Raw genomic sequence first — 25,431 nt, 5'->3', positions numbered from 1 at the left:
AGCCTTATCGCTATAATCTATCATTCACTGCCTACCTGAAAAGTATTCCTTTGCTTGGGAAATCAGGAAAAGGTTTTATGTGTTTGGTGACCAATTCTAATTTTGCTTCTCTCGTGTGCACTGCCATGGCTAACTGTTGACTCGTGACTCGTGTGTGCTTTGAGGCAAAAAGTCAGATGCCTGGTGGTGTCACGTGACAAAATCCGGGTCGTCACTAGTTACCACAGCCACAAAGTCATAAACTCCACCTATTTATGTACAATTTATCTTCTTAAAATCAGATGTTAACCTAACCCTAACTATCTTGTGGAAACCCCAAATCCGTGCTGTTCGTTGACTTCGAGACACAGCCACAAAGTCAGAATTAGCTGCCTATATCGTAAACATTTATGACAACAAACATTTGCTTTTTGGTCGTAATTTAAGGTTAGGGTAGACATACGGTTAGCAGTGTGGTTAAGGTTAGGTTTAAAATATTTTTTTTAAAGATAAAATGTATAAATAGGCGGGGTTAACCATAATTATATTAAAATTCCTCTCATAATAGTGAGATGAATGCCGAGGCATCACCCAAGTAGGTGCTTCACAGAGTGGAAGAGGATAATTCCAGTGGCTATATGACTCAGGCTGGTTCACAGACTTGCCCTGTACAAGATCATCAGCAGACTCCATATTTACCATCTGACCAGTTCCCTCTGCTCAAGCCACGAACTGACCCTCTCCATCTGCAGAGTATGCAGCATCCAAAGACTTGGCCTCTATTGGTTGACCTGTCATGATACATTGCCTGTTTATTTGTTTGTTTATGAAGCTCTTTGAGATTTCTTTTATAAAAAGACGACCCATCGATTGACGCAGAAATCTTCAAATCTGTCACCAACTAGAAAACATCTCATAAGAGCATTTTGAATGACAACGTTGCATAAAAATTAAACATTGTTTTATTCCAGTTGAAAAAAGTATTCCACAATAGTGCATAAGTAAGTAAAGAGAGAGAAAAAATCTACAGATATGGCATCATTAACAAAAAGCTTCATTCTATTAATAATCATATGGTACCCAGACAGCATTCATCTCATTGTTAATGTCCTTCATTCAAACCACATTTTGTTCTGTTTCAACATTACAAGTTAAAAACTAATACAAATTCAAGTTGAATTCCTGAAAATTGCTCTTCTTCAAGACATCCTCCCTTTTCCCAGGGTGACTCTGAAACAGATAGCTAGTGTGGCCAGTCACAATTCCAGGGCTGTGACTTGGGGGCTTTAAGGCATTTTCCTAACTTTTCACATCCTGGAGGTGCCCAGTTCTGTTAGTGAAAGAAACCACAGAAAACATTCTTACACATTCATTCACCTGAGCTGAACAGGATTTACATTATGTTCTCCAAGGAAACCACATGGGGGAGATGCTGCTACACTAGTGATACACACATCTCTGATTCATGGACAAACAGTGCTTTAGCAATGAGCATACAAAACAATGTTTCTTTTTAGCTGTTTTGTAAAAACCAAAACCAATGAGACAGACTTTCCCTAAATATTCCAAAAGCAGCTAAAACCACAAAAATAGTTGTTGGGACAAAAGGTCCAAGAATCACACTGCTGTGTTTTTCCACAAATAACAATAAAGATTGTAAAATAATAGACTAACAAAGGGAAAGCAAATCTGAAATTGTGCCCACATAGTTTACTGAAAGCATTCACCATTATAAAAAGATACAGGAAATGAGAAAAGGCGTCACTACAGCAAGCCCTTCCTCATTTTCTTTGAGAAAGAACACACTAGTCAGAGATGTTAACACTGAAAACGAAAGCCACAGAACAATACTATGACATAAAATGTATTATATGAAACAAGTTAAAAGAGGCTACATGGGGAATGGACCTTCTGTGGAGTATTGATCTTACCATGACAGCCATGTCACACATATTGAGCTGGGGCACACCTGGTACCAGACCCTTCTTATGCTTCTCCACCACTGGTGTGATCCGACTCAGTGCATCCTGGTACTCCTTAGTCACAACACTGCAGAGAAACACACAGACATAAGTATTTGTGCAAAACACTCACCACACATACAAACATAACAGTCAATATTGGCATATGGTCACACCATCCAGAATTACAACAGCACAGTAAAGGAATACAACCACACCTTGTATTCACATACTAACACAGACACACAGATTCACATAAAATGTCTGAACAGATGTATGAGGCTCTCCAATCAGAGCGTGGCCAAGGACAAACACTCAGGTTTTCACCTTCTCCCACACACAACACACACCACACCAATGGCCTGGTTATACAATTTAACACAGATAATATATGTCAGTCACAGCATATAGACAGAACAGAAGGTCACTGCTCACACAAATGCACATTCACACACATCACATACACAGTAGACCCACAACATAGACCAGTGTAAAACAATCTCTGTATGATTAGCAAAACATTTTATCAGAAATCTGCAGCTTAGCTTCCATGTGCTGTGCAGCCTAAAATTACTATATATTACCATTGTATGGCACCTGTCTGCCTTTAAACAACTGATATAATCCATAGCGAATGTACACACTAATGACTGAAACACTAGTTTAAGAGCCTTTTGACAACAAACACACACACACACACACACACTGCCCCTTTGGGGAGCCCTCTCAGCAGGATTGGCCATGTTCCCCATCCCCTGTCTCTCAATTATTCTTGTTGGACACGGCGGAGCACCTCTGTGCATTATTATATTCAGTGTGTAAAACGCAGAGGCCCTGATGTGTTTCAAAGGAGCACTGCTCTGTCTGCTCTCAATAGGACCTGTAGGGTTAATGGGCTCTCTGTGTTTGGGGGGAGTGGGCGGTTGGTGGCGCGACACGTGGATAGACAAATATCACCAGTGCAATTACACCCATAATACAGTCGCAGGCAGCACCTGTGTCAGCTCCGTCCCCACCCCGCCCCTCCCCAAAGCCAGCTCTCTGATTGGCCCCTGGGGAGGGTGTGCGCGTGTGCGAGGTGAAGTGTCAATTAGTGTAATAACCCCAGGCCCTGTCCGGCTCACACCTCCCCTCCACCTCCCATCCTCCCAGAGGGCAGTGGGGCTTCCGCCACACAATAGCACCTGCTCCCCTCTTCCTCAGCCATGTGCTACTCCTATATTCACACCCTCTGCTCTCCCATCATCACTACTCTACCTTTAGGTCCTTAACAAGGCCATGGCAGTCTAAACTTACCATCTGCTCTCCGGCTTGGCTTGGTGGTTATTTCTTATGGTTGCGTGGTGACGCAATACTGTGTAATGACCCAGAATCATAACATACCACGGCCTTGATCATATCTTTAATGAGTAAAGGTTTCTATAGAAACAAGTGTTCCATTTCAGACTACATTTTACTATGTATGTATTTGAAATCACTAATTCTGCTTCATGGACCAAAGACAATATCTTGATCAAAATGATGAAGATTTCCTTACCATCCTATCTGTTCTCTGCTCTGTATTGATCACTGTGATTCGTTTTCAGATAACTTCTGAAGCTGCTTTATCTCACTAAATATTAGAACCATACATCAGAGCCAGACCAAACACAGTGTGCAACACAGGCGGCTGGTGGCACCTTAATTGGGGAGGACAGGCTAATAGTAATAGCTGGAACGGAATAGTTGGAATGGTATCGAACTCATCAAACACATGGTGGTTTCCATGTGTTTGATACCATTCCATTAAATCCATTCCAGCTGATTATTAGGAGCTGTCCTCCCCTCAGCAGCTTCGTGTGGTGTGCAAAGTGTACACTCAGCCCTTTTTGAGTTAACAGACTATTCTTTGTCTATGCATTGAGCACCCTAACCCTAAAAATATATAGATAAAAACATATTTATTTCTCTCCTCCCTCTCCATAAATAAACAAAGAAAACTCCAGTCAGCACAGCCTCATTATCATTACTATAACCCTTAGCTCACTTGTGCAAAAGCAAAAACTGGAATAATAATAACACTGCATGCAAATGAAGTCTTTTGATTTATAATGCATGACACCCAGGGGGAAGGCGGCATTGCTCAGGTGTGTCACCACACTCTGATTAGTGATTCATAACCCCACTGGTAGAGCGAACACACACACACACACACACACACACACACACACACACACACACACACACACACACACACACACACACACACACACACACACACACACACACACACACACACACACACACACAGCAGCAGCAGGCATCAAGCAGAGGGAATTGAAGAGACAATCAAATACCTCTGCCCTTTCTCCTCCTCCTGTGGAAATTGAGCAATTCGGTGAAGACTATTGATTGGGGGCTGAAGTGCTTGTCGGCAGCAGATGAGGCCAGAGTGTGCAGGGCTGCCTGCTACATTAGCCCGAGGCAGGCTGGGACTTAAGTGCTCAGCACATGGTGACGAGGGCCCAGGGGAAGTGTGCCGGAGCAGCATGAGGCAGGAGCAGGGCTAAGTCCAGTCCCACTGGGACACAGGCAGGGAGAACTGGGCTGTCTTACTATACACCGGACCCTAATCAGCCACACCTTCACACTGATCTACTACCCACAGGAGGAGTAATCTACCACACCAATAGAAGTGGACTAATAAGAACAATTTCATGTGATCATGTACAGTCTGAAAACGCTTACCCGTAAATTCACTGACAATCGGAATACATTTTTTATCTAAATCTCTCACTAGATGCAGCGGTAGAATGCCGATCTCTGTGTGCTTGTGATTGTCTTGTTACTGTATATCAATGAGATAAACACAAAATATGAAATATACTAATTCAGATATTAATGGAAAAGCATCTTCTTTATTCCCCTGGATTCCACCAGCAGGTATCTAGTGAGTGTGTCCATGTATCCTAAGAGGCTGGGACAGTGGAGCGACTGCCTGGGCAGTGTGTGTTACTGCTGTTGTATCAGCCTGCCACAGAAGTGAAGGTATGTGTGCAGACAGGCCCTACATCATCTTAAGTGGCTCTTTAGGTGGAGACAGAGATTAATGACGGCCAGCCGGTCCAGCTGGGTGCCCAAGGAGCACATGGCCAGCAGCCTGCCTGACACACAGACAGGAGAGAGGGAAACAGAGAGAGGGAGGAAAGGGGAGGGTGGCTGGGTGTCATTACTGGGGCTGGAGAGATGGGGCTGGAATATTGTGACCTCACAGACCACCCACAATGACCCCCACTCACTTGGAGAGGGGGGACGCAGGGTCCTCTCTCCAGGTGCCAAACCAGCTCCTCCTCTCCATAAGTCTGGGACACAGCCAAAAAAACTCTCCAACGCATTCAACACAGCACAGCTATAGATTTTTTCTGTTTTTAATTTGGCTGATTGAATAGAAGAGAGCAGAGATGAGATGGGCTGATCAAAAACAACATGAATGTTTAATTATTCCATCTCCCTTCGAGAGAGAAAATGAGTGTGGGGGAGATTAAGAGAGGAGAGAGGGATAAAGTGAGAGAGGAAGAAAGAGAGAGAGAAAGAGAGACGTATAGAGAAATGGTGAGGGAGGGAGCCAGCCAGAGGGGTGTGAAACAGCCTGGGGGACAGGAGCTAATCCGACTGAAGAAAACATTAAGGAGAATGAAGACGGATCAGAGAGAAAGCTAGATAATAGGAAATTGTATTCCCTCATCAAATCATTCTGAAAACTATATGAATGTATGTCATGCTTTTGTTCATCTCGGAGTGTCTTTGCCAATAAAAAAATGAAGGAAAAAAGAATAGAGAATGAATAATGCTTCTTTTGTACTCTTAAGTACAGTTAAGGCCATGATTGTCCACATTTTCAAACCATCACAATTACATTTAATGTATAGAACAAAATGAAAAGGTATTCTAAATAAAAACTAACATCCCAACTGTTTTTTTACACCATTGCCTTTTTCCAGTGACTTTTAACTCTAATAAGGGTTCATGTTCGAAGGCACACAAAAGTCCATTAAACAGCACTCCCTTTTGATTTATATGAGAACAATTTGTCTTGCAATTTTAACTTCCAGCAGTGGGTCTGAGGCGAGATAGCGATCTTTAAAGAGCTATTTGCAATCACAAAGAGTAGTGTTTAATCAGCCAGTCTGGGGCTGCACAGATCAATCTTCAGTCCTCACCGCACCTCTTTCACACAACTGGATCAGTATTGATCCCATAGATTCTGTCCCCCAACATCCTACAACCCCCTCCTCCTCCTCCTCCTCCTCCTTCTCGTCTTCTCTTATTTAACCAGAGGCCTGCTGTTTGTTGAGCTGTGTGGAGATTGGCTGACCAACACCAAGCCCTGTCTATATTTCCCTTGCTTTTCACTTTACGTTCAGTACAATCTAACAGTACACCAGGGAATCTTTGTTTGTTTTAGTGAGCACTCACCTGATAGGGTATTTCTCCCCAGGGGTCCCGCCCCAGGTGGAAGATGAGTGGCTGCATGGTGTGGTCCTGTTGGGTGTGGGTGGTCACGCCTGCCACCTCTTGGCCTGGGCAGAAGTTAATGCCCTGTAAGAGTGGACACACACATAGACACACAATTGATCTTTAGCTTCTAACACCCACTTCACAGAGGACAATGGAGAATGTGGTGGTAACAGATAACCTATTTCAACTGAACTGACACTGAGAAAGTGCCCTTGAAAAGAAAATTCAATTAAAAAGACAAGATGGATGGCAAGATGCAGTGTGCTGTCAATGATGTCCACCTACAGACCGACACTCTCACTGCACACCTGAACATGTGATACCGTCTCTCTTTTTGAAGGTATGGAGGAATCTGTCCAAGGGAGCTGAGTGTAGATGTGTACAGTACAGTGTATAGTGTGTGTGACTATATCTGTTTGGTATATAGTATCATGTCTTCCTCACCTCCAACCTGTCAACCTGTTCTCTCTACCCTGGGGCTACGGTATGCATGTGACTGTTACCTATGTGACTATTCTATCTGCTAGTCAGAATGTGGGGCCATGGCCTGTACATTTGTCTTGCCGACCCCCAAAAGTGTGCATGCTTGCTCCCCTATATTCCCCCCCACCCCACCCCCCCTCCTCTGGGGTAGCAGCCTGGCTCTGATCAGAGGCTGATTGAGTCACAGCCCCCTCCAGACCCCCTGGGGAGACCTCTCAGGTGCCCTTGTGAGCAACACAACTAATATTGAGAGAGCACTCATCTGTAAGGCACTCTACCTACCCCCCCCTCTGGGACCACAAACAGCCACGCTCAAAGGAGCACAGGCACGAGCGCGTGCACACACACACACCTCACTTCAGTACACTGCACAGCCCACTATGATCCAGACTTACCCACATACGGTACTGAAGCAGTCTCTGTGCTGTGGTCTTAGAAATGTAAAATAGCCTAAATCCCTCTGGACTGTGAGAAAGCCCTTTTTTATCTGTATCCAAGAAGAAGACACAGCAGAACTCCATATATCCCATGGTATTAATAATATAGCAGATCATACAGCAATGTTCTTTTAAAGATGGAGTAAAGTAGTCAACATTATAAGACGAGGGGATAAATCAAGGGACATAAAATGGAATGCAAAAGTAGAATTTTGGTTGAATATTTTCCTCAAAGAAAATGATTATTAACAGTATGCTACCCACCAAAGACAAGGCCGAGCAGATAACATCAGATACAGACGGGTCCCATTCCCAACACAATAGAATACCTCACACCATTACCACACCATCCAACAAGAGTGTTTGATGAAAACCACTTACCCCTGTGAAATGTCTAATTTTGCACATCACTGAATCTCTTGGATTTCACCAGAAAAATCACAGTAGAGCTCATGGCTATAAAAGCCATAATTGAATTTCAAGTTCAGAAAGACACACCATCCTCGTTTTATTTTTTACTGAACATAAATAGTAAATCCACAACATTACTTAAAACTGGTAAGAAAATGGTAAGCTGGAATGATGGATCAACATTTCACCACAATATTCAGACCATTTAAAACCGCTTCAAATATAGAGTGGTTTTTCTGTGTGATGGATGCTCGGGTGAGATGTGAGGGTCAAGCGTCATTGTAAAGCTCTGAATGCTTTCTGCCCATTCTGGTGGAGACCCGACACGTTAACTCTCAGAGTCAGCTTTGGAGACCCAGAGCCTCCTCTTCAAACCATCCTTTGCTCGCAGACACACATTCACGGACACACGCACGCACACACACCAATCGATAGGCAACTCACAGGCAATCAGACGCCATTATTTGTGAAGTTCCACTCCAGTTCACATGAGCTGATAAAGGAGGCTGCTATTGATTCAGCAGCCCTCTAGGAGAGAGCAATTTAAGCAACCGATCGGGCATAATACAAACTTGCACGTTTAAAACAGAGGTTTCTGAGGGAGAGGAGCAGGACATGTTTTAAAGGGTGCCAAGAGGAGGAGAGAACACATTCTCACTCCTCAGGGCACAGGAGGGAAGAGTAGGATACTCAGCAGGAGGGGCAGAACGCTCCACCAGCGACAGGCAGTGCTGATGAATGATAGCACTTTGGTGAAGTGGGGTGTCCTCATTAATATTCATTAGCCACTGATGTACACAACAGCCACTTGATGAGCTGTTTTCAAGATAACACTGACTACCAAATGTGTTTTTTTGGAGAGCATTCTGTATGGCTTGTTGAGGGCGTGGGGAAGAGAGAGAGAGAGATAATGAGAGATAAACTACAGTCAGAGAGAAAGAGAGAGAGAGAGCAAGCGAGAGAGAGAGAGAAATACACACAACAGTCACTGAGAGTGACTCACCTGGTTAAACTCTTCCCACGAGTTGCTCCACATCCAATAGTGGGCCTTGTAGGGCCCAACCCTGACTGCCATCATCTCGTTGCCGCGGTAATAGAAGATGGGCCTGTTGGGTGTGAAATGGGATTGGTGACTGCTGGATTCCTGTGATAAGCAGCAGCCCTCTCTCAGCTCCAGGCCCCCCCTCCCTCCCAGGCTTGCGCCCCACCACCACCACCACCATCATGCAGCCATGGCTCATCCCATTATGTGCTTGGTGGAACACCTTATCCACCAGGGTGGTCCCTCTCCCTGGGCCCCAGCCAGCAGCCTCCCTACAAGGGGGCACCGCCACCACTGCTCTGCCCAAGCCTACATCCGCCTGCCATCATACAGCAGGGGCACGAACTCCCAAAGTACCGTGACCAGCAGAGGGCATAGCTGACCTCTGAGCCAACTCTCAAAGCCAAATCCTAACTTCAGACTTGCATGTGATGGAACTCTTATTGAGTGGTCCATGGTTTTGCTGGTCAAGTTCAAGTTATGTTTGCAGACCAAGTTAGGAGGGTAAGCATATAAACAGTATACAGAACACATCTTCATCACCTTATCTTACATGCATGAATCCCTCTGACAGGGCAATTTAAGCCTCTCTCAGCTGCGAGTTCTAACCTGTTGATGAGTGTGTTGTTGTGGAGGACAGGGCTGAGGTCCAGTCCATCTATGAGCCTGTCGTCTGGAACACTGAGGCCAGCCACAGACAGACTGGTGCTGAACAGATCCATTACAGTCCCCAGCTGCTGGCTCACCTGGAGATGGGAGAAAGAGTCCTGGTATTGAACTGTAACACACTGGAATTCTAATCCAGACAGAATCACATTGTCTATGGGTGCTGACATGAAAGTTTAACAGCGATTGTTGTAGGAAGTTAGATACCTTGCATGGGCATCCATATGTGCCAGAGCAATGCACATACTGATCAATTTAATTACAAATACTAAAACTTTGTTCCCAAATTACAAGACTTTATTTGCTTTAATCAATTAATATCCTGTCAAAATGCATGATCGTCTCCTCCAAAGCTGCAGTGAGTGTCCATGTTAGGACCCTGAACAGCGCAGCGCGGAAGCCTTGTGAAGTGCAGTGATCAGAGCAGGGCTGGGGAGCAGAGAGAACTTCTCCTTAAAGCACAGTGATTCACACTACTGGGAGGCTGTGATACACCAGCAGCCTGCAGAGACACCAAGGGATCCCTCTCCATGCATGAAACCCAACACGACAGCACAATGGCCAACAGCGTGCACGCACCCCCTATGAAAGCCCACCATTACAGGGGATGGGGTGGAGTGGAGGGGGGCGGGGAGGGAGTCCTGATGATGCATTTCTTCAGTCTCCTCTATAATCTGCGCTCGCAGGTTTATTATAAACCTCACAAACGCCTCTGTAAATTAGGAGAAAAAGAGGAGTGAGGAAAAAGAGGGAAGATGAGGCCCGGGCTAGAGCTGGCTGTTTTATCTCCCTTCCCCAGTCCCTGTGAAAAGCTTTATTTTATTTATAAACTTTGAACTATTTTCAGATAAAATGCAATTTTTTCACTGTCATCCTTGATCTTCCATTCCATTCTCTCCTGAGCAGCCCTTTGAGGGAGACGGCACGCTCACAATCAGATAGTGCTATCAGCCCAGAGCAGCTGCGCCGCCATGTGCCGCCATGCTCCTATCAGCTGCCTGCACACACCACCAAAATGAATTCCCTTTTCTCCCGCAGCCACTGCACCAGCCAGAAAGGGCCCTGCAACACATTCCATTATCTGCACTCTCACGCTTAACACACACACGGCAGAAAAAAACTAGAGGAGAAAAAAAGGAGAAATCAAAGAGGACAATTAATGAAGTTGACTACCAGCTAGCACAGACAACCCTAAATCCTCCACCAAAAAATGCTAACCATTTTAAAGTCTAAATAGTTGAAAGAGACCATTTCATTATCTCCCATTTATTTCAATTTCCACTTTTCTCTCCATTCTGTACATTTCTTTCTGTCTTTTTGCCAGCCTTTTTTTCTTCTGTGTGTTTCTTGGTTAAACCCTGGTGGTAGTTATCTGACGTGGCAGACCTGCTATCCCTGTCTAATGCACTCAGGCTCCGTGTCTCCCAGCTGATAAACACAACAAAAGGGATTGTGATGGTGGCAGCAGCAGTGTTGGGGAGAAAAGCCCCCCTTTCCCCCTCCATCCCAGCCAGCCAGCCAGCCTCATCCCACCGCGGCCCCTCAGTCACCGGGGGAATGTGAACCTGTGCCCGGCTCAATGGCATGCTAGGTTAATCTACACACTGATAAACTTCCAACTTTCATATTTTTTTGTGTTACTTTAACCTATCAAATCACTGTGCAATAACACTGTGGCGTTCACACAGATTGTCTTCTTCCTCTGTTGAAGATTCTTATAATGAGTGTGAGAATGTCAGAAAATAACTTTACCTAGCCTAACCTGAAACTAGTCCAACCAGACCTATGACTCATATCAGTGTGTCAACTTCATCAATGATGATTTGATATGATATATGTACGTATAATAGCTGTCGTTTTTAACCTGAAAACACGTTTAATCCGAAACTATTTAGAGTAGGCCTTGTTAATGTTTGCTGGTCCCTGTACCAACAATCCACCTAACAAAAGCGATGTAGCATGTGTGGCTGTTCATTATGTGCAGCATTTATGTTTAGGGCTTATGAAACTTTTCAATGTGCAGATGAACAGGGAGATTTCAGCACCGCACAAAGCAACAGAGAGGGAAATCATCTCTTTGGCCATCCTCCCCAGCAGCAGGGAAATTAAACGAGACCCATACAACAATGCTGCTTTGTCATAGACTCACAGAGGAGCTAGTCCCATGTATTACTGCCCAATCCACAGACTAAAGCCACAGATGGTCTTCAGCAGGGTTCCCCAACTGGCAGCCCGAATGTATTATAATATTTTTTTTGGGTAATTCTTGGACATAAAAAAAGACTGTAAAAACCCCAACAAATCAGCTCCAATTGATTTTAATTTTGGAAATCTGTTCCCAAGTATTCCCACACATAATAGAGAGACGTGATCGTATACAAATGTAAGCAAGGCTTGAAATGATTATGTTTTAGTCAAATATTATATCTGTTTGGGCTTCTTGCGGTCAATTTGCAGTCTACAAAATATTTGTAATTATGTTCCGGACCCTTGACCTTCCTCTCAAGAAAAAATTGTCCCGCGGCTGAATCCAGTTGATGATCCCTGTTCTTCAGCATAGCAGTGGTGCCTCGTTCACAATACTCTGTTCTCAGAAGTGTTTCATCTGGAGTCATTTCTCTGGTTAACCCGCCAGCAGCTGCTACAGACACACGCACACACAGAGGTTGGGCTGTCATGGCACTGCACCAGCACACCAAAGACCCTGCATACAAAACCCTCCCTGGCACTGCCATATTTTCCAGAACCGACCCTATAGAGCACTGCACCGGGTGCACCCTTCCCTCTCTTCTACCAACTACCCCTTTACTTCTCTTTTTTTCTGTCCTTTATCCTGTGCGCCTGGCATATTCAGATACAGAAGCCCTCATTACAGCTCAATCCAACCTCAGCAAACACACAAACAGATTAGCCGCTTAAGACGCTCCCAATCCCCCTCTCCCTCGCCACTCTGCAGCACTATCAGGCCACAGCACACCCCTCAGATATGAGCCGGGGGCAGGGCTTACTTCAGCCTACAGACTGCTTCCTCCGCTCGCTCCTCCAAAAATCCCTCTGCGCCACAGCCCCGTGTCACAGCTGCCCCTAATACAATTAAAAGTCATTTGCAGAACGCACAGGCTTAGCGGATCAGGGGGAAAGTCTTCCTCACAGGCTCACAGAGGAGGAAGAGAGGTAAGGGGGGCGGTTAAGAAGATGAACCTTGCCACCTCAAAAAATATTTGAAAAAAGTCCACACTTGCACACACATACACACCCACACGCGCGGACACCCACACATTCAAACAAAAAAATGGTGTGTTTGATTTTGCAATGCCAGCACCTGAGGAGAGTAGAGTTGTGATGATGTTGAGGACATTGATACACAATCGAAACAAATAACTACAATGATATGAGAGAGACGATTACTGAAATGACTAACTGTAATTACTTTATAATGTGGTACCTGCTTGAAAACCCAGCTGCTTACAGACAGATAACACTACAGTGTGTCTCATTTCTGTGTGTAAACACCAGATGTTCCATAACTCCAGACAAGTAGAACCCCTAGAACATATCTAGAACACCTGGAACCTGGAGATGTTCCGGACAGGTAGAACAGAGAAAGAGAAGAGTTCTCACCATGCCTGCTGGGATGTGTCCAGGCCACCAGGCGATGGCAGGTTCCCTCATGCCCCCCTCAAACGTAGTTTCTTTCCCACAGAGGAACGGGCCGTTACTGCCACCTCAGGGGACAGAAACACATCAGTCATACACTAAGCACCATGATAAAGAGATTACTAAAACAACTTACTTTATACACAACTGAAAGGAGCTCCAAACAAAGAAAACACCCACACATACTACTCATAGACATAGAGTACATTACTCATATCCATCCATACATGCATTTATACAAGAACTTTAAGAAAGCAGCATGGAATTGCATTTTCTGGTATCAGGGGATGAGTTGAGAGACTTAATTATGGTGTGCAGCTCTTACTTTGCTTGGGGCCGGACATCACTGCAGCCCCGTTGTCTGAGGTGAAGAACACAAAGGTGTCCTTGTCGATGCCCAGAGCACGCAGCCGGGCCAGCATCTGTCCAACACTGTAGTCCAGCTCCATCACTGCATCACCGTACCTGCAGTACACACACAAGCCACTCAAACTACAGTATCTCAGGAACTTCAAATGCCCAATCCCAACTCACCATAGACAGACTGACAGACAAACCGACAGACAGACAGGTATGTGTAGACACTAGGGCTAGGCAAACCCATCAACCAAGCTACATTCTCCTAGAAAACATGGAGGTAAATTAGGTATTTACTATAAAACATTTGGTATTTAGCAACAAGAGTTTTCACCAACAAAAACATGGACTAAAAGCCTGTTGGAAAAAATAGAAAAGTATTCCATCTCAGTGTGAGCCACCTATCCCAGGCACCTGGCTAATACTTTTAATCTCTGATCCATTTCTCTGTCAACAAAAACCTCATTTGGCATTCTGAAGAAATGCCTGCTTAGTGAGGCCTGAGTATTCACTGAGACTGAGAGGAATACTAAGTGACCTGAGCCCAGACGAGCAACACATCCCTTTACCCTCACCACAACCACAGAGGGGCAAAGAGGTGTGAAAAATCGACATTTAATTGACAAATATCCTCAGAGCAGGAAACAGGTTTTTTTCTTCTCTTCATTATTACAATATCTTTCTCATTTCGATTTTTGAATCTGCATGTTGATACAGTGATTCTGTTTTTCCAAGTGGCATCTAATTCTGCTCACGTTTCCAGGTGTGAGATGGGAGATAGATCACCTAGTAGAATACCCAGTGGCTCATGCTAATGTAATGACTTTCCCCACCCTGTAACAATGCTGCAGGCACAGCTCATCCACTGCACACATTCACAAAGCCCCTAAATCAATGGCCTAAGACCCAGAGATCCAAGCAGAGCTTTAAAACAACAAGCCAGTTTGGTAAACATTGTACAAAAACTGAAATACTGTACTGGGGTAGAATATCATCAAGAGATATGGACTAATTAGGTCCTATAATAGCCAGGTCAACAAAGCCAGCAATGATACAGGTTAATAACCAAGAGGGTGTCCAAACCCTCTGCTCTGGAAGAAACTCTCCATGCTTTGTCAGCAACACATCACATGTCTCTGTGTAAGACTATTCAACTAAGTGTCCGTTTCTAGATATGGCATTATTATTGACAAATTGTGATTGTAGCTTCAAGTGTTGTGATCCTACCGCCCCGCTCTGGCTCTTCCCCAGGAACCGTTTTGAAGCGTAGACCGGAGCGTGCGTGGCGTCTGCTGTCCAGTAGAGAAAAAATGGCCGCTGGGCCATGTTTTGGTGAAATATGAAGTCAAGGCCTTCCTGGAGGGAAAGAAATTAGATCATAGTCTGCTATCAGACCAGACGCCATCCAGAAAAGTCACTACAAAACTGACAGAGAACAATAGTGTAATGGGAACATTTAAGATTAATAAAGTTAATATTCAGTTAAAAGTAATTAACACAATGCTTAGCATATTTATATGTTTTCTCTTTATGTAATACACATGATTTCCAGTGTTCTATTTGGGACACTCATTTGTCACTAGACTTGATACTGAATGTTATGGATTGTTCTCATATCTGTTGATAGTGATTGACGCCAGACTGGAGGTACAAGGACCGAGGACATTAATTGTTATTATATTCTGTGACACTGTGCGATTCTGTAGCAGCTGATGTTGTGACTTCCTACCTGCCTCTCAGCGGGTGTTTACAGAACATTAGTGCTGTGAGATTAGAATATAAGGGCCTGCTTAGAGAAGGCGAGTTAGACATTTTCTCTGCTTCTGTGCTGGAGGTGTCTCCCTGTTGTAACTTGTAATTAAACTGGATTGATTTTGATTGGCTTTATCAATGACTGCTCTCCTTTTTGATCACCTGGAAATTCCTATTACAAGTAGTATTTGGAAGGATGAACTTGGACGGACGTCTGCCACTCACTCACTTACCTCCAAGTAGATTTGTGTGAGGTTAGATTCTCCAGTTTTCTTATCGATCCCAAACTCCTCATAATATCTGGAAAACAAATGTACTTCATTAGTTTCCATGTCATCTACATAAGTACAATAGTTCTTAATTATCAATATGACTCATACACAAAACTCACACCGTGGTTATTTAATAAACAATACGTTTTATTCCAAAAACCCAGCAACAGACTTTGAGAAGCCCGTCCTCCCAGGCTGTGATTAGAGGGGAGTTTAGAGAAGCAGATTTGAGAAGTCTCTGAAGAGTAGGGGAACTGTTATGAGATAGTACTGAAGCGTGGAGTGGTAGACGCAGCAGCGCTCGCCGTCTCTCTCATGCTCGGGCTGTTCCAGGTGTCCTCACACACCGCCAACGCAACCTGCCGTCTCCTGGGTGCGTGTGTGTGCGTCTGTCCAGGCTCAGGTACGCTATGCTGATTAAACCCACGGCTAAGCACAAAAAGCGCCCGCCTGCTAGCGCCAATGACCCTGAATACACATATGGCTGTTTTGGGGAAAACAAATGGGCGGAAAATGGAATACACAAGCGCAGCTGGTACAGAGAAGAGGAGTAAAAAAAACTATCCTCATCCAGAGGAGCAGCCAGCTGAGTCAAACACTGAAAGGGAGAGAGGATTTTTATGTTTTCTGTTCTATGTGAGTGCGGGAGTGAGTGTATACCTTCCCACCCTCTGAGAGTTGTTGTAGACCGGGACATTAGGCCTGTCACTGCTGTTGTAGGGACCGAAGTGGCAGTTTGGAGCTCCAAACCATTCATCAAAACCATGCTCCAGAGGTAGGTGGTGAGCTCTGTGACCAAGATGCCTTAGGCCAGGAAAATGATGGGAGAAGGAGAAACACAGAATTAGAACTGTCACTATTGTTACCACTTCAAATGAGATCGAGATGAATGGTGCCCACCACTTGCCGATGATCTTGTTGACGTAACCCTTCTTCTTCAGTACCTGTGGTAATAGAATTTCATCCTTTGAGATCCCTCCTACTATCTCCTGGGGTGTGTAGGCTGCAAAGGTCAGGGGTTACATTAATTTGTGTGGCAAAGCAGCTAGGAAAATAGAACTCAAGAGAGAGACAGAGTGAGAGCTCACCATTCCTGGCATGGGCATTGGTGGTATAGAATCCATTTCTAACTGGTAATCGTCCTGTCAGAAGTGAAGCTCTGGCTAAGGAGTAATAGGATAAGAGACATCAACATCATGTTTTGATAAACTATTTAAATGATCAGCTGAATGCGTAGTTAATGTGGGAGAGGCTGCATGTGATTTTAAGCAACGTTCCACAGTTTGTAACTAGTCAGATTACACAGATTTAACAAAGGCAAACACCAAAACGTAAACAGACGTATGTATGAACCGAGTTGAGCTTTGCATTTGGGTTTTGCGTCAGGCTATATGTTCAAATAAAAATATATATGGGAGCATACCCTGGATATTGTGATTAAGCCACGTACCATTTCAGTATATGATTACATTTCTAATTAACATTCAGTGGCTGGATCCTCCAATACCCTCTCCGTGGTGTTAATACAAATAGCCAGTTATCATGCACTTGGCTTCCATCAGGCACTCACATCACACACACATATGAGATAAGCAATTGATTAGGTCTTATTTGCTTCAATATTCATTAGAAAAAAAGAAAACGATCTATTTTGCATAACACGTTTATTCAAATGATCAAATTAGGCATAATTAGAATATTTCCATAGTGTATTATCCCTATTAGCATAATGCATCTTCTCCCCTCTATCACCCAGGCACACACAGCTTAGGCTTCTGATGTATGCATCACATTGTTTCAAAAGGCTTTTGAAGGATTCCTGGCTGCACCTACCAACAACCTCTCACCCAAATCCCACTTAATCACAGTGAAGTTACCATCACTGCAACTATTCCTCTCCAATGACAATCACATTATTATTGAATTGTCATCATTGATTGTCGCACTTACAGTCAGGCTCTTATGCACGTGGTGCCAATTCCTATCCAGAATTGGCACCACACTAGCTATCCAGACTATGAATTCCTTCTGTCTTTATAATCAGTGTAATATGTTTTCATATCTATGAATTCAAGAGGATTGGGATTTTAATCAAGTATGACATGTATGTAGCTGACACCCACATGGAGAGCAGAGGGGGTTAGCTGTGTAGAAGTTGGGGAACAGCATCCCCTGGGCAGCCATGGAGTCAAGGTTTGGGGTCTCCTTGGAGGGCTGGCCAAAACCCCCAAATCTCCCCAGCCCATCTAAACATTAGAGGAACAAGCTGTCAAATGTCAGTGGATCATGATGCTATGATAAGCATACTTTACATTAGAACACAACATCACAAATAGAGTTGCAGAGAAATGGTTGCCATTTCCTGACAGAGACCAAATACAAAGCATGCTGTGTAGTATTGTATGTCAATGTGTCAAGTATACGTGGCATATAATCAGAGCGGACACAGCCAGTCATGACAGCATTCCATTTGAGTAATCATGCCACAGGTTTTACAGAAATAAAATAAATAAGTTAAGGCTTCAAGTTTCATCCCCCAAAAGTAACACTCCCAAAACTAAACAGATATCAACATCTTACGTCATCCATAAGAATGATGATAATGTTCGGAGTCGACTTGTTTGAAGGATTCTCTGCCCAAAAACCACATATTAAACTACAAAACAATATCAACGTTTGAATGAGACAGACATCCATTGCACAAAGCAAGACGAAAACAGCAATGAGGAAGTGTCACATGATAACACATTCAGGAAGCACATGACGCTTTATTATTGTTTGCTTTCACGAGCGCGACACTTGCGCATATTCAAGCAGTGAAGCCAGTGAGTGAAACTGACTTTACTGCCCGATGTAGACGCACTTAAAGACACATTTTTGTATCAAATCAAAGATACAAACAGTCCCGTTATTTTCCATAAACAGTTACACAAAAGCACGGGAGAAACTGAAGTTATCTGATTTGTCTTTAGCTATCACACAGTCACGTGATACGTCTGGCAGGCACAACAGACATAATTTCAAGATGGCGGTCTGTATTGCTGTCATCGCTAAAGAGGTAAAATGAAACAAGAATGCTATTTAAATCCACATTTGATGCGATGTCATTTGAAAAAAAAAATTGTTTGTTTTATGTACTAGCCTCTACGAACCTGAGTGGTGACTGTGATGCTATAAGGCTAGCTAGTATGGTTTATTTAGAACTGACTAGCTAGCTAGCTAGCTATGTTGTAGAGTTCATTTGAGGTATAAGCATGCAATAATAATGCATCAAGTCAGACTTCAGGTAAAAGGTCCGGACATAGGTAGCTATTCTTATTCAATTAATATGCAGATCAGTGCTGTTCTTCCATCTTGGTCCAAACCAAAGAAGGCTGTGGAGGCTTTTGTTCTTGCTCAACACACCCAATGTTAACTAGCTAGCTAATCACTTAAGCACTCAGGTGTGTTAGTATTGGGCTGGAACAAAAGCTTGCGCACCCGCAACCTGTGGTCCAGCACCATAGACATTATATCTGCAAGTATTTGGCCAGTTGTATACATTATCTTTTGTGATGAATTTAGGTTTTATATGGAAGGTTGCACTAATTAATTTCCTATTCTCTCTGTTAGAATTATCCTCTGTACATCCGAAGTGTACCGATACAGAATGAACTGAAGTTCCACTACACAGTACATACCTCTCTGGATGTGGTGGAAGAGAAGATTTCAGCAGTCGGCAAAGCTATGGCAGACCAGAGAGAGCTTTACCTTGGGTTGCTGTACCCAACTGAGGACTACAAAGTGTATCCTTCTCATATGATAAAATTGTATATTACACTCCTTTCTGCATCATGTTTTTTTTCCTATTGAAATTATTATTACCGACTTACCAGATATGGCTATGTGACAAACTCCAAGGTGAAGTTTGTCATTGTCGTGGACTCGTCAAACACATCTCTGCGGGACAATGAGATTAGAAGTGTAAGTCATCCCCTGACTTCGTATGGTTCTCTTATGTTATCTTAATGGCTTTCAGGGGATCTGATTGCTTCATAGTTTGTCATTTTGATAAAACTACTTGACACATTGGTTATATTCTTTCCTTCAGATGTTCAGAAAGCTACACAACTCATTTACTGATGTGATGTGCAACCCATTCTACAATCCTGGAGACACCATTCAGTCCAAGTAAGTTATGCCCACCACAGTGTTAATATTGCAATGGTGTATCTATCAAAATTGCTATTATTATTATTGTCTGATTTACACCTTTTCTCTCCAGGGCCTTTGACAGCATGGTGTCTGCAATGATGGTGCAAGTTAGCTGATATTGTCGTCCTCCTGAACATCTGTACATAATTTCCTGAAACCCTTTACATGTTGCCTCGTGTATAATAACAGTAAAATAAACTATGTCCATCAGAACCTCTGGATCATTTACTCCATTTCAAGGAAGCACTATCAAGTGTAACTATTCATTTATTAATTTCTAAAGCAAAGATGTTTGAAAATTATACACAGCAATAAACATTGCTTCAAGTACATAGCAACAACTCAATCGCTCAAACTGCCAATTGCATGTCAATATAGTTACAAAAGAAATACAAAAGAAAGCCAATCACACCCCAAATTTTATCATTTGCGTTTGGTGTTTTACAACAACTACACTTATTTACAAGCTCAATAGCCACACACCAACAAAATGAGTGATCTGATCAAAACATCCTTACAAAAAAAGTATCTGACATGGCAAATGGTTGTGCATTCAAACAATTCTTAGGGTAAATAATGGCACAGTAAAACTGCTCAAGAAATAAAATACCATAGGCACAATCTTTTACAGTATTACGCAGCAAACCAAGGCTGTCCTCTTCCATTTCCCGTACAATAAGAGGTAAAAATGGCCATTGCAAAGTCTGACTTGTTAGGATTAAGTTGCAATAACTTTTTATGGAGGCTGTTAACAAAAATATGAATGAATTCAATGACGAGGTTGAAATCTGTGCCTTTCTCTCGATTCTGCCCATTAACATGCATAGAAAATAATTAGCAAATGAGTCGAGTAGAGACGAGCAAGTCACGATTTCCTGAAATTCTCATTCCATGTTGATATCAAACAATCACTCGAATCCAGACGTGATTCAGTAGTGTTGCTGCGGGTGCATGTGTCCACTGTGCCCTGGCCCCGAGTGGTCAGTGGGTGGGGTTATGAGGAGAAGGCATGGGTGCCGTTTAGGGCCCTGCTCACGGTGCTCAGGAACCCCCCAGTGTCTCTTCCCAGCTGGGGGCCCGTAGGGGTGTGGTGAGACTGACCTGGCGGGGCCAGTGTTGTAGCGGAACCTGCCTTGTTGATACCCATTGTTGTATCTGGGTGGGTGGAAACCTCGTCCCCTGGATCGAGCACCTCTGTGAATCCCCCTGTCTGTGGTGCTGATTCCTGGCATGTTGGTCCTTTTAGGCAATACCTGCAATGCAAAGGCCACAGAAATAACCTACTAAAATACCTGCAATCATCTTTTACAATTAACAGGAAAACTTTATTCGGCTCGATTTATTCATGATTGTGCAACTTTATCAATCAAGTGTGTTTTGAGTTTAGAATTCTGGTTTCCCTTCCTACTAACCTTTATGACTCTGTCTCTGAATACCGTCTCATCCAGGCTCATGGCAGTCTGCACTGAGTCCCTGTCATGGAACTCAATGTATGCAAAACTGGGAGAAAGAAAGTTGTCAACTTATACACAATAAAATACTCAAATTGTAAGCAGAACATACAAAATGTCCAAGAAACAAATTTAAATGGTGCATAAACTATTTGTAATTGGACTTCGCATTGAAACTGTGAGGTCCCACATGATGGAATGGATAGTTAACCGCACCCCTTGGGATGGCCCGAGAATTTGTCACAAAGGATGGTTACTCTGTTGACAGGACCACAGCCATTGAAATGGATCTCCAACTCATCTGCAGTGGCACCATACTCCACCTGTTTTCATTTCCAGAAAACATCATGAGTCTACGCATGAGGACCCTCAGTTACTTTGTGGATATCATATCAAATAGGATGTGTGTATAACTTGACATGAATGCTAAAGATAAATGTAGACCTTAAAATAGATAAACCTTACATTCCCCACATAGACAGATCTGTTGTCAGCATCTATCCTTTCCTCATGGGTCATTGTATAGAACATTCCTGCTGTTTTGAACAGAAGAGAACACTGGAGCATATTGCACACAATAGAAATTAAGACAAACACAAAGCAACTACTTACAACAACACCTAGAGGAATTGAGGACTAGTTAGATATTTTATCAAGAGGTGTTTGCAAGAAGACACTAAAGAGACAGCCCCATTCCATCAGAGGAAGGGATAACCTGAAATAGAGGTTGCCGGGCCTTGGGCAATGAGGATACCCTTCTGGAACGCTGCGGCTCACTGCTTGTCTCATTGGGCAATGATGAGGCTCATGTGAACCACACCGTGGCAGGCCAGCCCAGCAGATGGGCTCAGGTGTGGGCCAGCTGGCAAGGCTGAACAGGAGTTGGAGCTCACCTGCCTGGATATGTCTCTCTGTTGCCTCATACTGCACCGCTCTCAGCCTCTCCTCCTCCTCCATCTCTTGCACCCGTGCCTTGATGGCTTCAAGCTCCTATATATAAAGGGTAATGCCAAAACATCTGAAATATGCAGTGTCATAAGGGGTAGTGTAGGACAATGCAGTATGAGACAATTTTAAAACTTTAAGACAACATCAGAACATGTCTGAAATGTATGAGATGAGCGAGTGCCTTGAGGTTTCGGATTCTAAAGTGGCAGCGGCCCACATATGTCTAGCATCTCAGTGGCCTATATGAACAGCTGTTTTAAGTAGTTGTTTGAGGATGCAATTATATTGTTGTTCAGAACCACACATGCTGCTGCCACATTACGCAGGCGCGCAAGACGCGCCCCAGTGGATGGATATATTGCGGCAAGACAATGCCGTTTAAACATACGAAACTGTCATATCAATCAGGTAACATAGGTGGGACATCGACGTGGCATGTGTTGCAGTAATAATACCATAGGCTACCTGGAATATCCCTAAACCCTACGTTGTTATGTAGACTACAATCATTTGCGCATTCAAGAAAAAAAACTGTAGGCTAGCCTGCAAATGGTATCACGCAAGGCCGAATGCAATTATCGTATGTTTTCTTACATACCGGGTCCTCCATGTAATGATCTCCCGCGAGCTCGCCTTCTATGTACATATCTTGCCTTTGCTCCGCCATGTTCAGTGCTCAACAGCAGACACCAAACCCATGCCCGCAGACGCCACTTCAATCCCCGCGACGTCGCTCTCTTGTAGCCAGTCCAGTGTAGGAGACTCCAATGCAATCGATGTTTAAAAAATAAATAAAAAACACTTATCCGATTTGAATAAGGCTAATAAACGTAGCCTATATACAGAAGGTTGTTTGCTATTAAATAAAAATATCTTCCCGCGGACAGAATCTACCCACGCCCTTATCAATAGTGGTTGCTTACCTGTCTGTCAAATATGACGAGGGGGAATGTCAATTAATTGTCACCTGTCAGTGCATCACATGGTTGTGGGCTCGCCCATCAGCTGTTGGATGGGCATTTTATAAAAAATCAAAAAAATCTGTAAAGGATCATTTTATTTTCATAAATGCCACCAAGTCCTTCTCGTGTGGTTTCAATGTGAACTGCTATTGATTATAATGTTAGGTCAGGATAAGGTGATTTGTCCAAGTGCTGCCCGTACCCCATGGCCTATGTGAAATATTATGAAAATAACAGTAAAAAGCCTGTTGTGGTCCAGGATCTTTGTCTATGCTTTACCTTAATGTTAACCTAACAGTTGATTCCGACCCACAGAGGGTGCCTGAATGTCAAAATGTAGCCAAAGCCTATTGGACTTAGTCACCTGTGTACTTTAATGTTTCTGCTGGTACATATACCGTTACCTTTACAAATCCCCTTTTAAGGTCTATCAGATTATAGTGGCATTCAAACTCAGCTGAGACCCCATTTTCCCCCCAAGAATCTAATAATGACACAACCTAAAATTGGGTAAATTTCGATTTTTACATCAACAAATAACCTTCAATTCATTGCATTTTCATCTCTTATCAAAACGAAGAGAAATTTACTCAATAACATGTTATTTATCAAATTATCTTTCTCAAAAACGTTTGTACAGCCTATTGTCCCAAAATATAATCTGTACTCTTACATTTTTATATACAATACCAGTCAAAAGTTTGGACACACCTACTCATTCAAGGGCTTTTCTTTATTTTTCTTTATTTTTTTACATTGTAGAATAATAGTGAAGACATCAACACTATGAAAGAACACATATGGAATCATGTAGTAACCAAAAAAGTGTTAAACAAATCCAAATATATTTTATATTTGAGATTCTTCAAAAAGCCACCCTTTGCCTTGATGACAGCTTTGAACACTCGTGGCATTCTCTCAACCAGCTTCATGAGGTAGTCACCTGGAATGCATTTAAATTAACAGGTGTGCATTCTTAAAAGTTAATTTGTGGAATTTATTTCCTTCTTAATGCGTTTGAGCTAATCAGTTGTGTTGTGACAAGGTAGGGGGGTATACAGAAGATAGCCCTATTTGGTTAAAGACCAAGTCCATATTATGGCAAGAACAGCTCAAATAAGCAAAGAGAAACAACAGTCCATCATTACTTTAAGACATGAAGGTCAGTCAATACGGAACATTTCAATAACTTTGAAAGTTTCTTCAAGTGCAGTCATAAAACCATCAAGCGCTATGATGAAACTGGCTCTCATGAGGACCGCCACAGGAATGGAAGATCCAGAGTAACCTCTGCTGCAGAAGATATGTTCATTAGAGTTACCAGCCTCAGAAATTGCAGCCCAAATAAATGCTTCACAGAGTTCAAGTCACAGACACATCTCAACATCAACTGTTCAGAGGGGACTGTGTGAATCAGGCCTTCATGGTCGAATTACTGCAAAGAAACCACTACTAAAGGACACCAATAATAAGAAGAGACCTGCTTGGGCCAAGAAACACGCGCAATGGACACTTGTCCGGTGGAAATTTGTCCTTTGGTCTGGAGTCCAAATGTGAGATTTTTGGTTCCAACCGCTGTGATCTCTGCATGTGTATTTCCCACCGTAAAGCATGGAGGAGGAGGTATTATGGTGTGGGGGTGCTTTGCTGGTGACACTGTCTGTGATTTATTTAGAATTCAAGGCACACTTAACGAGCATGGCTACCACAGCATTCTGCAGCGATACGCCATCACATCTGGTTTGGGCTTAGTGGGACTATCATTTGTTTTTCAACAGGACAATGACCCAACACACCTCCAGGCTGTGTAAGGGCTATTTTACCAAGAAGGAGAGTGATGGAGGCTGCATCAGATGACCTGGCTTCCAGAATCCCCCGACCTCAACCCAATTCAGATGGTTTGGGATGAGTCGGACCGCAGAGTGAAGGAAAATCAGCCAACAAGTGCTCAGCATATGTGGGAACTCCTTCAGGACTGTTGGAAAAGCATTCCAGGTGAAGCTGGTTGAGAGAATGCCAAGAATGTGCAAAGCTGTCATCAAGGCAAAGGGTGGATTTGTTTAACACTTCTTTGGTTACTACATGATTCCATATGTGTTATTTCATAGTTTTGATGTCTTCACTATTATTCACTATTAGTGTCAATCCACTGCGAGGTTGTGTTTTCTCTAGCAGGAGGTAAGCTTGGCTTCTTATATGGTGTTGAGTAAAGCTTAAACCATGTATTTAGATTGTAGGTAGGTATTGTAGTTAGGTATTGTAGGTAGTTTATTTAGGTAGTTATTGTAGGTTATTGTAGGTAATTATTGTAGGTAAGTATTGTATTCGGCGGTGCCCGGTGAAGCACGAGGCTAGCACGAGG

General features: G+C 43.2%; 3 protein-coding genes across 4 annotated transcripts; 1 reads left to right on the top strand and 2 right to left on the bottom strand.

Moving 5' to 3' along the window:
• Positions 1 to 923: 923 nt before the first annotated feature.
• galns (galactosamine (N-acetyl)-6-sulfatase) lies at positions 924 to 18,258 on the bottom strand. Its single transcript, XM_045225232.1, is given in 16 exon segments — positions 924 to 1,309; positions 1,911 to 2,028; positions 6,396 to 6,418; positions 6,420 to 6,518; positions 8,772 to 8,874; positions 9,420 to 9,556; positions 13,098 to 13,201; positions 13,459 to 13,602; positions 14,723 to 14,846; positions 15,476 to 15,542; positions 16,175 to 16,318; positions 16,415 to 16,517; positions 16,603 to 16,677; positions 17,638 to 17,739; positions 17,742 to 17,760; positions 18,095 to 18,258. Coding segments are annotated over 16 exon segments (1,566 nt in total). The 5' UTR covers positions 18,212 to 18,258; the 3' UTR covers positions 924 to 1,222.
• Positions 18,259 to 18,465: 207 nt separating this feature from the next.
• trappc2l (trafficking protein particle complex subunit 2L) lies at positions 18,466 to 19,921 on the top strand. The gene is made up of 5 exons (XM_041859737.2): positions 18,466 to 18,572; positions 19,127 to 19,299; positions 19,390 to 19,477; positions 19,605 to 19,684; positions 19,779 to 19,921. The coding sequence occupies exons 1-5, from the start codon at positions 18,540 to 18,542 to the stop codon at positions 19,822 to 19,824; spliced, it is 420 nt and encodes a 139-aa protein (XP_041715671.1). The 5' UTR covers positions 18,466 to 18,539; the 3' UTR covers positions 19,825 to 19,921.
• A 36-nt stretch (positions 19,922 to 19,957) lies between these two features.
• On the bottom strand, positions 19,958 to 23,137 carry pabpn1l (PABPN1 like, cytoplasmic). Of its 2 annotated transcripts, XM_045225230.1 has the most exons (7): positions 23,031 to 23,137; positions 22,706 to 22,869; positions 22,053 to 22,149; positions 21,625 to 21,695; positions 21,376 to 21,482; positions 21,121 to 21,208; positions 19,958 to 20,961 (listed from the first exon to the last, which is right to left on the bottom strand). In XM_045225230.1, the coding sequence occupies exons 2-7, from the start codon at positions 22,772 to 22,774 to the stop codon at positions 20,638 to 20,640; spliced, it is 756 nt and encodes a 251-aa protein (XP_045081165.1). In that variant the 5' UTR covers positions 22,775 to 22,869; positions 23,031 to 23,137; the 3' UTR covers positions 19,958 to 20,637. The 2 variants fall into 2 exon arrangements, with proteins under 2 accessions (XP_045081165.1, XP_045081166.1); XM_045225231.1 differs by having other exon boundaries at positions 21,625 to 21,692; positions 22,706 to 23,136.
• Positions 23,138 to 25,431: the final 2,294 nt, after the last annotated feature.

The sequence above is a fragment of the Coregonus clupeaformis genome, chromosome 15 (assembly GCF_020615455.1).
Source record: "Coregonus clupeaformis isolate EN_2021a chromosome 15, ASM2061545v1, whole genome shotgun sequence".
Classification (NCBI taxonomy): Eukaryota; Metazoa; Chordata; class Actinopteri; order Salmoniformes; family Salmonidae; genus Coregonus; species Coregonus clupeaformis.
This window is presented reverse-complemented; position numbering and strand designations above follow the sequence as displayed.